General features: G+C 36.8%; 1 protein-coding gene across 3 annotated transcripts in view; it reads left to right on the forward strand.

Annotated features, from left to right (window-relative positions):
* The window catches only part of EPS15 (epidermal growth factor receptor pathway substrate 15), a 132,791-nt gene that overhangs the window by 60,372 nt on the left and 60,014 nt on the right, over positions 1-12,405 (forward strand). For all 3 annotated transcript variants that reach the window (XM_045856801.1, XM_045856811.1, XM_045856793.1), the window contains exons 11-12: positions 1,259-1,415; positions 4,767-4,852. In XM_045856801.1, coding sequence (XP_045712757.1) covers positions 1,259-1,415; positions 4,767-4,852 — 243 coding nt within the window. The remainder of the gene's footprint in view (positions 1-1,258; positions 1,416-4,766; positions 4,853-12,405) is intronic.

Below are 12,405 nucleotides of genomic sequence, written 5' to 3' on the forward strand. Positions count from 1 at the left end.
TCAAACTTAAATTTTTAAGGGAGAATCCAAAATCTGAAATTTGAACTGTCTTCAAGCATATTTGTATAATTCTGTAGGGTATATATATACTTTTATACCTTCATATATGAATTACATTCTTGGTCCTTAAAAAAGACAAGCCTTAATGTGTCTCATGCCTTTCACATTCAGTGAGATAATGTACATGAACACGCTTCAGAGTGTGCCAGCTGCCAACCCATATGACTGGCAGAGGTTAACTTGAGGTTTTCAAGGAGAAGCAACCATTAGAAGTGGAACCACATAGTTGCAAAGAGAAACTTAGAAAAGAACAAAGGGACAAGGACCCAAGACTGGGAAGATTATATGCATAACTAATAATAGCTGCCACTTTTGAGTGCCTGGGTTCGACACAATGCTCAGTAAAATGGCAGCTGTTAGGGGTGTGGCATTATGCCCACACTTTTTACGTACTTTGTCTTTAATCCTCACAGTAATCTTGCAAGGTGGATGTTATTTCTATAGATGAAGAAACTAAGGCTTGGAGAGGTTAGAAAATTTGGCTAAGATCACAAGAATTAAGTAGAAAAGCTAGAATTCAAGGTTTCTTTGACACTGTAACCTATAGTCTGTCTGTTGGGCCATACTGGTTTTCAGTGAATCAGACAGATCAGGACTTCAGAAAGCTAACCTTAAAAAAAGAAGAAGAAAATAGAATAAAACATGTGCTGTTTTTCTTCAAGTGACTTTGTAAAGCTTTCCAGATTGTTGCTCTTTCTTTGCACGTGATCTCCATTTGCAGCTGTTGTTCCTGCTCTGACTTGTTGATCCTCATCCCCTCCCACTCCAAGAGCTGTGGAAGCAAGCTGACGTGGAAAGTTTTGCTTGTTTCAGAATTTTGCTAATGCCACTAATGAACCAAATTTGTTGAAACTTAGGTTTCATTTTTTTACATCTTTTAATGTTGAAATTTTGGGAGTAGACATTGTTGGGATTCTTTGGTCCACTGTAACTGTTACTCAGTAGTGGCTGTGAAAATTGGTAAGAAAAAGTACAAAACAAACCATGATTAGAGACCCCTGCTCAGCACTAGGATGAACATTCTGTCAGTCTTTATCTTTTTTTGATCTCTTCTAACACTGGATTGAGTTTTGGGCAAGCTACAAATTAGTATGACTTTCTTTTTTAATTCAAGTGATCATTTTTAAAAAGCTATATAGTCTTACTAGGTTTTTAGAGTGGTGGTTGTGGCATTTATATACTCTGTTTATTTGTACAGGGCATTGTGTGACACAAAGGACTGTGGGAAGCTTTCAAAGGATCAGTTTGCCTTAGCTTTTCATCTAATCAATCAGAAGTTAATAAAGGGTATTGATCCTCCTCACACTCTTACTCCTGAGATGATTCCACCATCAGACAGGGCCAGTTTACAAAAGGTAAGACGACTTAAAAGAAAACCTGAATGCACTAACAGAAAGGAACAAGTGCTATGTCAGATGACAGACTGGGTTTGGACGGAACAGTGGAACAGTGTATCTGGCTGGGAGCAGAGCAGTGTGCTGTTTGTGGTTTGGTTTGTGACTGTAAATATGCTGAATGCATGTACGACATCTTTGAGCTATCCCTCGTTGACCCCGTCATTCATTACACATGGCAGCCACATTTCCAGTCTCCAAATTGGGGAAATGTGGTCTTCCCCCCCGCCCCCCTTTGTGGATTTTTCCTGGATTCGCGGATTAATTTTTATGAATAGGGTATAAAATTTGAATGAAATTCATAAGAATTAATTATTATGTTTCATTTGATGATTCACTCTTAACAAAAAAGAATACAAATTTGAAAACAAAATCAAGGAGATTATAATTGCTTGGTATCAGTTTTAAATTAAAAAAAAATACAAGAAAAACTTTATGTTGAAACTGTGTGGTTTTCACCATGTTGATGACCCTCTGTTCCTGAGCACACAACTGAATTTCATACCTGCACAGCTAGAAAGAAGCTCTGCTGCTTTTGGTTTTGGGCCATCAGTATAAATTTTCAAAACTCCATTGGTTAGCCATGTGGTGCCTGGATTTTTCTCTCCTCCTCTAGAAACCCTTCCAAGTGTAGTGCATTGGATTTGCATACTCTAATGGCTATTTGCTGTTAAAAATACATACTCTGAATCTTTAAATTTCTTGTGACCTATAAAGTAATCATTGCTGTAGTGAGTCTTCATTGTTATAGGAGTTGTCAAATGTGTGATTCCAGAAAAGCACTCTTTAAAATGTCAATAGAATATTTTGCATTAATTTTGTCACATAGGTTTAAAAAATCCCATTTAAACAAACCTAATAAAAGTCAAAATTTGATTTGTTTCCAAGTTGTCTAAATGGAAATTTACGGCCACCAGGTATAGAAGTTGCTTATTTTTAAATAAAATAAGTATTTGATTATTGGCTTTGCGAGTTTTGGGGGCGGAACATTTTATGAGTTTTTTGAGATTTCTTGTGATGTGGGATGTGGGTTCCCTAAATTGTGGAGAAGGCTAAAAATGATGCCACCAGAAAGGTAAAGGTTGCAAATCTGTTCACGTCCTCTGCTGTGACTCGCTTGCAGTTACAGAGTGCTGTGTTGTATTCCCCTTTCTTTTACTTATGTGACTGGTTTTTCCCCCTCTTGCTGCCTTCATTTTATACCCACTTAGTGTCCCACAAACACAAATTACAGATATGACAACTTGCTGAAGCAAATTATGTTTGTTCATTGACGTCTCTGACACTAGTAGACACTTCAAGTTGTGTCTGCTCTACAGTTTTTAATGTAATAGATTCGTTTAAAGTTTATTCACTAGAGAGAGCATAGACATATCTGTTTATGGCAGATATCAGTGCTATTCATGAAAATGGGATTTTTAAAATTAACATTTATTTTGTCTGTACAATAATCTCTTTTTATAAGCTGATTTTTTTTAGAACTGCATTTTTTTGTAGCTTTGACTAATCTTTTTTTGAATGTTGCTTTCCTTTCTGTGTTTTTTCTAGTTTGGACTATTTTTTCCCTTCTGCAGCACTCTGCTTTTCGCCTTTCTTGTACTCTCAGTTTCTTTACTCTTTCAAGGTTAGAGCTTTACTTTATGCCTTTTTAGTATTACAGTTTTGGGTTTACAAGATACATTTTCAAGTTAGGTTTTTTATGCAGCAAAGTTGATGCAGAGAAAATAACCTAAACGGCATGCCTCTGTCGCATGCCTGTTATTTGGTCCTTGTGTGTGTTCTAACTTGCCTTCCCGAGGCTCTCTGATCCACTTAAAATCACCAAAGTGGAACTTTGGGGTAATGTACACAACAGGGTGAGAACATATTTTGAAAGAAGGGAACATAGTACATTTTTCTGTATATGCCCTTTTTATACTGGATGTACTGTTTGTTTCCTGGCTGCATGTCGTTTTATTGCTTCAGTACGGGAGTCTGCTTTTGTGTCAGCAGCTGAGTGACACAAGCTGTGCCCTGACTACAGTATACTCATCATCCTTCAGAGTCGTCTGTGGTGTCACCTTATTACTTGTTTGAGGTTAAACTTGTTTGTTTCACTCTCCTTATAAATGATATTTTTTAATAGTGAATGACAGTCGAATGTGAGTCACTCTTTTTGAGTTAGAGTGATAAGAGAGCTGTGGAAGTCATTTCACAAAGGAGATTGAGCTGAGGTAGAAGCAGCTCATTGAGAGGCCATCCATCTTTTTAAATTTTTAAAAAATTTATTTATTTTTAGACAGAGCGGGAGGGAAGGAGGACGAGAAGGAGAGAAACATCAATGTGTGGTCGCCTCTTGCATACCCCGACTGGGGACCTGGCTCACAACTCAGGCATGTGCCCTGACTAGGACTCAAACCAGTGACCCTTTGGTTCACAGGCCGGCACTCAGTCCCCTGAGCCACACCAGCCAGGGCCAGGGCCAGGGCCATCCATCTTTTAACAGCATCTTCTGTTGAAGAAGTTAATTACAAGAATAACTTAAATGTATAAAATATGAAATTTGTAGAATGACTCCACATGTATTATTTATTTCATTTAATTTTTAAAGTGTTCAGGGAAGAAATTACTTCTCTGTTTTACAGTGAAGATTATGCAGCTAGTAAAATAGTAGAGCCCAAAATAAATCCAGCAAGATTTTCTAACTGCAAGTAAAATTCAGAGACCAATTTTGACATCTTCATTATTGAAGGAGAAACATATGTAAAGAATGTGATATATGAAGATAGTTTCATATATGGTGATAATAATATTTACTATGGAACATGCGTGAGCAGTTGATTTTACTTTAAATAGACATGAAAAGTATTTAACAAAAGTAAACATTTGTTGAATAAAATCAACCACCATTTAATTCTAAGACTCAACAAATATTTGTATACTTTGTGGCACATGGTACAAATACAAATAAATCACCATTGATCTCCACAAGAAATATACACTTCAGTGGGGGAATTACTTTATAAATCGGATACTGCTGTGCTACAAGTTCTGAACAGGCTAGAATCAAGTGACAGACATTGGGATCTGAAGTGATGGTACATAATCTAGAACGATAGCTTTTAGAGAATTTAAGGGAAAATATCTTAGTACATAAGAGTGTGTGTGTTTAAAATTGTACTAGATAGGGTGTTCTTAAATAAATTAAAATTGTTGGTAATACCATAAAAAATGTAATACCCTATATCCATGTAGTACTTTTAAACATTTTAAATGCTTTGGCATATATAATTTTAGAGTAATAATGTATAATTGTGAACTTTTTGTTTTTAGAACATCATAGGATCAAGTCCTGTTGCAGATTTCTCTGCCATTAAGGAGCTAGATACCCTTAACAATGAGCTAGTTGACCTGCAGAGGTATGTAAATAAAATTATTACAGCTGACTGTATAAATATCTCTCTCTTTCTCAGTAAATACTACTTTACTTGGTTAAGTACCATGGTTCTTCAACTGGGAGTTGATATACCTTATTTCATCAATTCTCAGGCAACCTTTAATTGCAGGAGGCACTGTTTTCCTCTGTACCACTAAAAAAAAGAAAATTCACTTAAAAAAGCCAAATAAACAATGGCTTGTCATCAACTGTTAGATACTCTTTGATTTCAGACAGTGAAAACTTTGTATGTTAGAATGAATGAAATACAGTGTTCCTCTAACTTTAGATATTTGAATAACACACTAGAAAAACGTTGCTTAAGAGCACAATCTATTAAGGAAGTGAATTATAAGACTAGCTTGCGTTCCACTTTGTGGAAGGAATATTAAATGCAGAGACCATGCTGATTTGAGATAGATATTTATTGCTTCTGTTTCATAGTTAGGAGTTTAGATGCTTAGAGAGGTTATTTTGGTGAAAGTCATACAAATCTGTCAACTGTAGAACCAATACCTAATCTCAGGACTACTTGATTTAGAGTAAAATCTCGTTTCTTTGCATAGGTACCGTGTAGAACAGACTTGAATACAATCAGATTTGATTCTAATAACAGCAGGCACTATTGATATTTCCTTAATTTCCCTTTTCCTTGGAAACTTTATGGTCATACTCATTGTAAAAATAACCTCCTAAAATTACTTTTGTTTAAATCCTCACCCGAGGACATGCTTATTAATTTTTTGGAGAGAGAGGAAGGGAATTGGGGAGAGAAAGAGAGAAACATTCATGTAAGAGAGAAACGTCAATTGGTTGCTTCCCGTACACACCCCAGCCCAGGAACAAACCTGCAACTTAGGCTGTGCCCTGACTGGGAACCCAATATACGACCTTTTGATTTACAGGACATTGCTCCAACCTGTGGATCCACGCTGGCCAAGGCTAAAATTACTTTTTTTTTTTTTAAAGATTTTATTTATTTATTTTTAGAGAGGGAAGTGAGGGAGAAAGAGATAGAGAGAGAAACATCAATATGCGGTTGCTGGGGGTCATGGCCTGCAACTCAGGCATGTACTCTGACTGGGAATCGAACTGCGATACTTTGGTTTGCAGCCTGAGCTCAATCCACTGAGCTATGCCAGCCAGGGTTAAAATTACTTTTTTAAAAGTGAGACTTTTTCCATCTATAAGGCATTGTATTTAAATATCACTGCATTTACACAAACCCCTTTCTTTACCTTGACAACACTTTGATGCGGGCATTGACTGATACTTTATTTTATTGGTGGTATTTAGACATAAGGGAATTAAATAATTTATCTGGACTGCTTGCAAGAACTTGGTAATGATCTTTCCTCATCCATGAGACTATATTGAGATTGCTGCAGAGAAACTTGTTTGTGATTTTTTTTTTCCCATTGCAAGAGGGAACTCAACCCAGGCATACTTAAGTGGGAGTGAATTTGTCGACTTATGAAACTAAGACCTCTTAGAGGTAGTGGTGACTTACAACATAGCTTTATACTGGGGCTCAAACCATATAATCAGTTCTCTTGCTCTCTCCATTTCTGGTTTCCACTTCTGCTGGGTTGATCCATTTTCAGATGGATTTTCTGATTATGTTGTCAAGGTGGCTATAGCACTCTAGCCTCACGTACTTACAATTTCCAGTCTAGTGGAGTGCCTCTCTTTTGGCAGTTCCTGCACAACTCCTAAGATTCAACCTGATTGGGCTGGCTTAGTGTCCTGCCTACCCTGAAACAATCAGGGGCCAGGGATGTATGTAGTTTGATTTTTCACAAACTGTCCTGAGAGTGGTGGGTGGTAGTTTGCCACCGACATCACATGAGTCGGAGAGGGAATTCCCATGTGAAAAGTTTGCAAGAGAGAGAAATGAATTCTGGAGAGGTAAATGTCTGCTGAAGACAGTATGGCTTTAAGTCACCAGTCATTTCAGTGATCAGCATCTCTGAATAATATGACTTGATATTCTGTAAACTTACGCTGGGTACCTTTCTAAATGTCATTGCTTAGTTTTGAGCATACCTACCAAATTCTTATTTTCTGTTCAAAAATTGGCCTTTGCCTATTATATAAAGCCTCTAATGTTGGAATCCTAGAGAGTAAAAACAAAACAAAACCCCTTGAATATCATATAGTCCCACTTTCTTAATCATGGGGGGGAAAAATCAAACCCAAAGTCACACATCAAGTCAGCAACTGTGCTGGCTGGCACCCAAACCAGGTTGTGTAAGTTTTACATCTGTTTTCTTTCTAAGTGTGACTCTAATTAAGATTTAAAAACATTTACTTTGGTTTAGAATAGGAGAAGTAAACATTTGATTACTGAGTCTGTAATGGTGTGTAGACTTTTCATTTTCATACGGTCCATAAATGGTCTATTGACATTTTTTGCCTTTTATGTAATGTACACTAAATAGTTGTTAGATTTGAAAATACTTGTCTTCTATGCCTGTCAGGCCTATGAAAATGGACACATAGCCCAATGTTCTAGGACGTGCTTGAGTTCATCAGTTGTTATTTAACATGTGAAATGTTCTGTTGTGAGTTTTAATGGGAAGCAGAGCATCATACATAAAATGTTCTTGCCAGTGCAAACATTTGCAATTCTTAGTTATTTTGATCAATTGATGTTTCATTAACTTCTAGAAACCCTAATGTTAAATTGTTCTAGAGGCCGTCTTGTTTAGTGAATCCCAGCTAACATAAAAAGAACATGTCTAACATTTTGTGACTGTTTTAGTTAAGAAAATGACATGCCTCCAAGGCCTTGTTAGGTTTTTGGTTGTAGTCATATTTTACAAATGTGCAATACATTTATATGTGATTTGACAATTGTAAAAATACTTTCCCTCGGCTTTTATTTACTTGAGATCTACAATGTAGGCAAACTTCCATCATCTGTCAACTCCATTAACATCATGATGAGACTCATGTACCCATGCTAAAATTGATTGTTAAAATTCAATTTTATAAATGTTTATATTAGGTCACTAATTCCTTTAACTTTTGCTACATAGGGATTTAAATACGTCAGTCAGACTAAATTAGTATGATATTTTTAACGTAAAGAAAAGCAATGATTGTTTTATGTTAATCTTAGCAAATACCTGGATCTCTCACCTTAGCTGTATTTTTCATTGCCCAGCAGTGCTTTCATCTGAATCTCCAGTAGGACAGGCTTTCTAGTCTTTCCCTGCCCGCTGTCTGTCTCTTTCATTCCCCTTTCTCAGTGATGTTCATCTAATCGCTTGGGCTGCAAACCTGAGATTGTTTCTTCCTTCATCATTATGCTCCTGTCTTTGAAATGTTTCTTGAAATCATTCCTACCGTCTCATCTTCTCTGCCTAATTAACTCCTCATCCTTCAGATTTCACCTTGGACACCATTTCCTCCAGAAGGGGAGGCCTTCTCTGACTATTGCATGTCACAACCCTGTCCCTGTCAAGTCTTATGTAATAGCCTGTTGTACATTGTTTTTATATTTACACTTGCCATAACATTTACTGTACTTTATTCTAATTGTCTATTTTATTTGGCACAATAAAACTAGACTATGTACTTTTTTAAGCATAGGAACTATTCGCTTGTTCACTATTGTAACCCTAATGCTTAGCTATGTAATAGATGAGAAAATAATTCGCTCATTGTTGAAATCTGTCCCTTTTTTCTTGTGTTTCCATCTTCGTTTTAGCATTTATCTCTTATCTGCATCACTGTTATAACCTAATTAACTCTCTGCTTTGAGCTTTTTGACCATCCTACCTCCACTTGATGTATGAAGAACAACTCAGATCCCTTAGTGATTCCCCATTCCCAACTAGATCTAGTTCACTTTTCTGAGTATGACACAAAGGCTCTTCCCTTGTGGTGTTCTCTTGGCATCCTGATCTTCTGTCTTAGCCACCTCCCACAATAAAGTAGACTCATCTGCTGATAGCACTGTAAACTTTCTTGAAAGTAAACACAGTATGTTTGCCCTCGTACTCTCGGGGTTCAGGAAATGCTCTAATCTATTTCAGTTTTATCCCTTTTCTCCAGCCACCTGGTGGGTAGGCTTATTACCTCTCACCTCAATATTCCACTGCTTTTTAATTCTTCTTTGCCTCTGATCCCACTGTTCCCCTTTGCCTGAGGCTCCTTTTGCCTTACAAACTTTCACTCATGCTTCAAGGTTCAGCTTAAATACCATCTCCTTAGTCAAACCTCTGAAAGGTTGATTGCTCGTTACTCTTTCCTTTCTACTTCTAGAAACTTTAGTGTTTTATAATACTACTCACCACGTTTTATTGTGGTCCTTTTAAAAATATGCATTAAAAAAATCTGAACTCCTTCAGGTCAAGAGCTGTGTCGTATTCATTTGGATAGGTTAACAAACCGACACACATTGCCTGAAACCATAGAATCTCAGTATAGGTTGGTTAGTTGGTTGAATGAAGAAGTCAGAGTATGTTATAAATATTAGAATATTTCCCATATTTAATTCCTACACTTTATGGCATTCCAAAAGGCCATATGTTAAATGATGAAATAAAGCAAAACAACTCAATAATAACTTATTTTTGAAGATATAGTAGAGGATTTTGTTGACAAAAGGATTTTTAATCTTCACAGAGAATGAGGTTTAGTGGGTTGATTTTTCATATTTTGACTAACTGTTTTTGTATCAAGGAGCTCCTTTGAAAATCTGATGAAGACAGTTAGACTTCGCCCAGGAAAAAAATGTGTATCTATGTACACCATTTTGCATTTTTTTTCAGGAGTTCTCAGGTCCTTAAAAACTATCCATGAAACCAGTTTCAAGAACCCTTGCTCTGAAAGTTAAGTGGCTCACTTGGCAGTGATAAGGCGAGATGTACTGAGAAATTGCTTCACTCACTCAGTGTGGTGGTGGCAGCGAATTATGCTGAGCAGCAGTTAACATTTGTTTGTCTCCCACCAGCTTCTTCTTCCTTCCTGTCTCTGTCCTTTTAGCAAGAATATCAGGAAGTAAAAGCTATATCCTGTCAGGCCAGTTGTTATCCTGGTCTGGGGCCAGTAAATGGGGTAGATAATTGCAATAATGATTGTTAGGCATTGTGCTCTGCCTGCTTTATATAAATTCTTTTACTCAGTTCTTGCAGTGTTGCTAAAGGGTAAGTAGTTTTATCTCAGTTTTTCAGATGAGGAATGGACAAGTCTTTTCTAAGAAGCCTTCCCTGATATCTATCTCAGCTCAGAGAGCACTCAATTTCCTTCTGTCAGAACACTTAACAATACTGGGTTATATTTCTTTCCACAATAGACTCTGAGCTCTGTGTGATAACACAGAATGTCTCTAATTTGTAATAAAGCAAATATAGTGTAATATTTCAGAGCCTGGGCTTTCTAACCTGATTGCCCAGTTTGACCCCTGACGTGACTTAGACAAGTGACTTAGTTAATTATTTGCACTCAAATTTCTTCATTGTAAAGTGCAAATATGAATAATACCATATAAAATACCGGGTCAGTTATTGGAACATGGTACATTCTCAATACATGTTAGTAATCATCATCACCTTCATCGTTATCATCCCTAATACCAGCTGAGCACTTTGAGCACAGCACTGACTGAGTAGGTGCTCAGCAAACATTGGCTGGAGTAGCTGAATGAGCACTCTTTCCCTAGTTGAAGAGAAACAGGAACTATGTACCCAGGGTCTATATTCCTAAATATATAGATCTCTACCTCAATTATATTTGAGAGCTGATTTAAAAATATAAATATACACATACATATATACATACATATATATGTATATATATTTAAGGCAGTGTTAGCATGTGGTTTAAATTTGTTTTAATTATGTTTTTGGTTTAGTTTATTTCAGATACCTTTAGAAGGTATTAGCTCTGGGGAAAGCATTGCTTATATTGTTGAATCTGGAGCCCTTTTGTTTATATAATCCAACCTAATCAGTTTCTGGCCCTGTAGAGATCTGTGGTACTGATACAGAAGGTCTCGATTATGACTGCCTCAAGAATGGTGTTACTGATTGAGTTATGGAAACATAAGGTTGTAGTGTGCATTTGGTAATAAGGAAGCAATTTAATTCAGTTTCATGTAAAGTGGTGCAACATTTAAAACCTCTGAGATCTTGATATCTTCATGTGGCTTTGAGTTACTGTCTAGTAGCATCCTTTTATTTCAACCTGAAAGACTTCCTTTAGCATTTGTGGTAGCACAGGTTTAATGATAATGAAGTCACTCACTTTTATCTGGGAATATCTTAATTTCATTTAAATTTTTTAAATTTTTCAATTATAGTTTACATTCACTATTATTTTGTGTTAGTTTCAGGTATACAGCATAGTGGTTAGATAATCATATGCTTTACAAAGTGGTCCCCCCAATATTTCTAGGACCCACCTGGGACCATACATAGTTATTACAGTACTATTGACTACATTCCCTATGCTGTACTTTACATCCCCATGGCTATTTTGTAACTACCAATTTGTACTTTTTAATCTAACCTTCAACTTTTTCATTCAGTCTCCTCTGGGAACCATCAGTCTGTTCTGTGTCTCTGAGTCTATTTCAATTTTGTTTGTTTAATCTCTTCTTTAGATTCCTAGTATAAGTGAAATCATATGGTATTTGTCTTTGACTTATTTCACTTTGCATAATATCCTCTAGGTCTATCCATGCTGTCACAAATGGTAAGATTTCATTCTTTTTTATGGCTGTCATGTGTGCGTATGTATGTACAACAATTCTTTTATCCACCTGATGGGTACTTGGATCAATTCCATATCTTGGCTATTATAAATAATGCTGCAGTGAACATAGGGGTACACATATTCTTTCAAATTACTGTTTTGAGTTTATTTGGATATATACCCAGAAATGGAATTGCTGGATCATAAGACAGTTCCACTTTTAATTTTTTGAGGACCATTCATACTGTTTTTCATAGTGGCATACTGTTTTTCATAGTGGCTGCACCAGTCTGCATTCTCACCAGTTCTGCATTCAGGTTCTCTTTTCTTCATATCCTCACCATCACGTGTTTGTAGATTTATTGATGATAGCTATTCTGACAGGTGTGATATGATAATCTTTTTGTGGTTTTAATTTGCATTTCTCTGATGAGAGTGATTTTGAGCATCCTTCAGATGTCTATTGGTTTCTGTATGTTCTCTTTGGAGAATAGTCTGTTTAGGTCCTCTGTCTACTTTTTAATTGGATTGTTTGTTTGTTTGTTTTTTTGGTGACTCCTCCCAAAGGCATGAGCTAGACAGGGAGTTGGGAGGGTAGGGCTGTCGTACTTCTCCAGGCTGATGCAGTTTGGAGGGGAGTGCTTGATCCAGGGAAGATGGCATCTGTTGGCGGAGTTGGAGAGGGACTCAGCAGAGGGACCCTGGTAGCAGTCTCTTCAGCTCTCTACCTGGAGGTGTGCAACCCAGTCTGTCTTTAGTTGGTTGCGATCTGCCCTCCCTGCACCAGAGTCCAGGGTGTGCTGGCCATTTAAGAGGACACCTGGGTGTTTA

Source organism: Phyllostomus hastatus, unplaced genomic scaffold (genome assembly GCF_019186645.2).
Source record: "Phyllostomus hastatus isolate PE091 unplaced genomic scaffold, TTU_PhHast_1.1 phas_contig_147, whole genome shotgun sequence".
Classification (NCBI taxonomy): Eukaryota; Metazoa; Chordata; class Mammalia; order Chiroptera; family Phyllostomidae; genus Phyllostomus; species Phyllostomus hastatus.